The 3,597-nt window shown below is 61.1% G+C and overlaps 2 protein-coding genes across 2 annotated transcripts in view; both read right to left on the bottom strand.

Moving 5' to 3' along the window:
• Positions 1-580: 580 nt before the first annotated feature.
• On the bottom strand, positions 581-2,397 carry VDBG_07518 (dihydroxyacetone kinase; the record flags this gene model as incomplete). The annotated part of the gene is made up of 2 exons (XM_003002013.1): positions 581-1,068; positions 1,122-2,397. The coding sequence occupies 2 exons, from the start codon at positions 2,395-2,397 to the stop codon at positions 581-583; spliced, it is 1,764 nt and encodes a 587-aa protein (XP_003002059.1).
• A 714-nt stretch (positions 2,398-3,111) lies between these two features.
• Positions 3,112-3,597, bottom strand: part of VDBG_07517 (mannan endo-1,6-alpha-mannosidase DCW1) — a gene marked incomplete at both ends in the record, with an annotated part of 1,877 nt that continues 1,391 nt past the window's right edge. Inside the window, one exon of the mRNA XM_003002012.1 lies at positions 3,112-3,133. Within this exon, the coding sequence (XP_003002058.1) occupies positions 3,112-3,133 (22 nt within the window). The remainder of the gene's footprint in view (positions 3,134-3,597) is intronic.

Below are 3,597 nucleotides of genomic sequence, written 5' to 3'. Positions count from 1 at the left end.
ACATACCAAAAAATAACAACCCCTTTGGCCACCACCAAGGCCCAGACAGTAACCCCGCAGACAGGGACAGGGACACGGACACTGACATTTTGCAGGTTCTTAGGAGGGGACAGGGTTTTCCTGGTTTTCCTGAGCTGAGCGCGTAGATCCAACGAGTGAGGGGCGTACGGGAAATACCAACCATGGGGGCAGGGGGGGGGGGGGGGGTTCTGGCGCCGCGGCGTCATGGCGGAGGATACGAACGGGCCCAGCCGCCTGGGCCGCGAGCCCTACCGCCAGTGAGATCAAGGTCTCCGCCAGAAGGGGCACAGCAGCCGGGGCCACGAGATTTGAAAACGCGCATGGAAAACGTCTGACGGGTTTGAACAGACAGAGGGTGGGGATCCACATAGATGGCCTCTCGTTTACGACTTTGGCGTTGAAAAGACTCGACTTTTTACGATCACTTGTTATCACCATCCAAGTCCCGTCGAGTGATGTCCTCCGCGTGCGCTGGTCGATCCCATGCATTCACCAACAGCTTGTCCTTATCCTACAGCCCAAGATCCAAATCCGCCAGAGCAAATCCGCAAACCGTGCATTACACCTCCTCCCAGCCCGCCTCGCCAGCCAGCCCGCCAAAGAAGACGGCAAGACCCCACGCGCCCGGGTCGGGCACCTGCTCAAAACCGCTGCCACCAACGTATACCGTCCTGCCGAGGCTCGCCTTCATGCCCTTTGTGCTCTCTGCGCCCTTGCGAGCTGCCGCCGCCGCCTTGACGACGTCACCCGACGATTCGAGCGTCTCGACAAACGGCGCCAGAGCGTCGACGAGCGTCCTGTCACCGGGGCGGGCGGGCGTGTAGCGTCCCATGGCATCGCTGCTGCGGCGCAGGGCGGCGGCCCAGACTTGGGCATCGGCAGACCCGGAACCGGCAGAGCGCAGGGCGCCGACGAGCGCGTTAAGGAAGATGGCGTACAGGGCTCCCGATGTACCGTCCATGGTAGACTCCACGACGGGGACGATGGACGCAATATCCAGCGTGGCGTCGCCGGTCAGCGGGTTGGAGGCAAGGTGCGCGAGAATGGCTGAATTCGTTAGTGTCAAGGTCAGCTTTGGGATCGAAGACGTGAAGACGTACCTTCCGCTCCACGCTTCAGACCGATACCACAGTCACCATCGCCGACGACAGTGTCGTACCGCGTAATTTCGGGCTCAGCAGCAATGACTTTCTCCAGCGCCGCCTGGACGGTAGATGCCGCCGCAGACGCATCATACTCGAGCCTGCTCTTTTCGGCGGATAGAGCCTTGACGGCGTCATCCTCGCGCGTGGCCGTGTTCTTGGCCTCCCACGTCTCCTTGGCAATGGGCGCCGCCCAGCCGTTGGCCTCGGCCGGATGATCCAGCAGCTCGATCATGCTGGGTCCGCCAAGGTTCGTGTTGACCACGTTGAGTAGCGAGATGCTGAAGCCGTTGCCGTTGAGGCTCGTCATGTACGTGCCGCTAAGGATGCGGACGGGCTTGATGTTGTAGCTTCCCTCAAGCTGCGCCGCGACCTCGGCCGTGATGCCGCCAAGCTCGAGCACGCTGACGCCGCCAAGGTTGTTGATGAGCAGCACAACCTCGTTCGAGTTCACACGGAGGAACGCGCGGTCGGCGTCGCCCTGGTCCAGGAGCTGCTTCAGCATCTGGGACACGAGCTCGGGGAGCTCAACGCCCTTGACGCGACCAGACCCAGGCTCGTTGTGGATGCCCATGCCCAGCTCGACCTCGTTCGCCTCCAGCCCGTCCTCCTGCCCGACGGCGCGGCCAGGCACATGAACGTGCTCGAGACTCGCGCCGACGGAGACGAGGTTCTCAGCGACGAGCCTCGCGACGGACGCCACCTCCTTCAGGCTGCGGCCGAGGGCGGCCGCGGCGCCGGAAATCTTGTGCACGAGCACCGTGCCGGCGATGCCCCGACGGCCGACCTTGCCGGCAGCCTTGCGCCCGACACCGACGTCGTCGCCGACGACGACCATCTCGACGTCGATGCCGGCGGCACGTGCCTTTTCGACGGCGACGCCAAAATTGAGCACGTCGCCGGTGTAGTTCATGACGGTGACGAGGACGCCCTTGTCCTTGTCGACGCGGCCGGCGATGGCTGTGCGGACCTGCTCGGCCGAGGGCGAGGCGAAGATGGTGCCTGCGACAGCGGCCGAGAGCAGGCCTTGGCCGACCATGGCGGCGAACGAGGGCTCGTGGCCGGAGCCGCCGCCGGAGATGACGGCTACCTGCGGGGACGCATTGGCGCTGGGTCGGCGGTAGACAATCTTGTTGGGCGTGTCGAGCGCGAGAGATGGGTTGGTCAGGGTGACGCTGTGCAGGGCTGTAGTCACCAGCTTGGCGGGATCATTGAGGAAATGTTTGGAGGACATGGCTGCTGTTTCTTTTCTTCTTTGGTGCGTCTTCAGCAGTCGAGATGTGGGGGGGGGGGCCGGAGGGTGGAATGAGGGGAGCTCAGGTACAGAGGGAGGAAGAGTGAGGGATCAAGAGAAGCTGAAGGACAGACGCAAGACCAAGAGTAAGAGTACCTTATACACCGAGCCTGACAATCTTATAACACACGCCGAGGGAAGGCGAGCCCGAGTTGGCCGCGGGGAAGTCGTGCCATCCCACCTACCGCCGGCGGACGCCAACAGCCAAACGAAGGCAAGAACAGCCCCTCCCATCGGGGGAGCTCCTGCTGCAATTCGGTGGACGGGCCCGAAAGATGACGCATGCTGCATTAGGCAATCGCAAGCGCCTGGGGTCTTGCTAGTCCTGCATCCGCCCTACGGGTACTTGTTCGGCTCGAGTCGTCTTTGGGCTTTCATGGATGTTCGCGGCGCTGTGGTTTTTTGTGTGTTGATGTATTTTTCTGATGGTAAGAGATTGAAGCTTCGGTCGATGCATTGGCACTCGAGTAACTGTGACCTTCAGAACCATGGCTTCATCGTCGACGCAACGCCCATGTCTTGTGGGCCTGCGTGTATCCACCCTTGCACACCCCACCATTTCCTTCTACTGCATGTGCCAAAGGCGGGGGGGCACAGCCATGGGTTCGAATGCCCTGCATGTGCCATCGCTACACCTCCGTTTTGCAACTTCACTCACATCCGTACAGTCAACAGCCTTGAAACGACAGTCTAGTTTATGCTCGACCACAAGACATGATTCATCACGAAGAAAGACACGAGAGGAACTATTCCCAATGAAAAAGGAAGGGATAATAATGGTATTCCAGCCGTTGGGTATCGGTAGGCTTTCTAAACCTCCAGCCATCATTGTGATCCAGCCCCTGCCGCCCAGCCCACGTCCTTTTGCCCGGGCTCCCACCGTCATGGACTTTCAAAGCCGCACCAGAACGCCACGCCGAATTACATGTAGAGAAGAGGAAAAAAACACACCAACTTCATCAGACGGGCCCATCATCAGCCAGTCAGTCGCCAGGCTCACTTGGTCTCCTCCTTCATGACGAAAAAGACCCCCGCCATGAGCGACGTCAGGATGCCCACCGTCAGAAACCCGGCGGCCACACGCTCGGCCTGCTGTATCGGCTTGAACTCCCACGAGTGCGGCTCCATGCCCGCTTGCGG

The sequence above is a fragment of the Verticillium alfalfae genome, genomic scaffold (genome assembly GCF_000150825.1).
Source record: "Verticillium alfalfae VaMs.102 supercont1.10 genomic scaffold, whole genome shotgun sequence".
In the NCBI taxonomy this organism is placed as follows: domain Eukaryota; kingdom Fungi; phylum Ascomycota; class Sordariomycetes; order Glomerellales; family Plectosphaerellaceae; genus Verticillium; species Verticillium alfalfae.
Note: the sequence above shows the minus strand (reverse complement) of the source record. Positions and strands in the feature narration are given on the sequence as shown.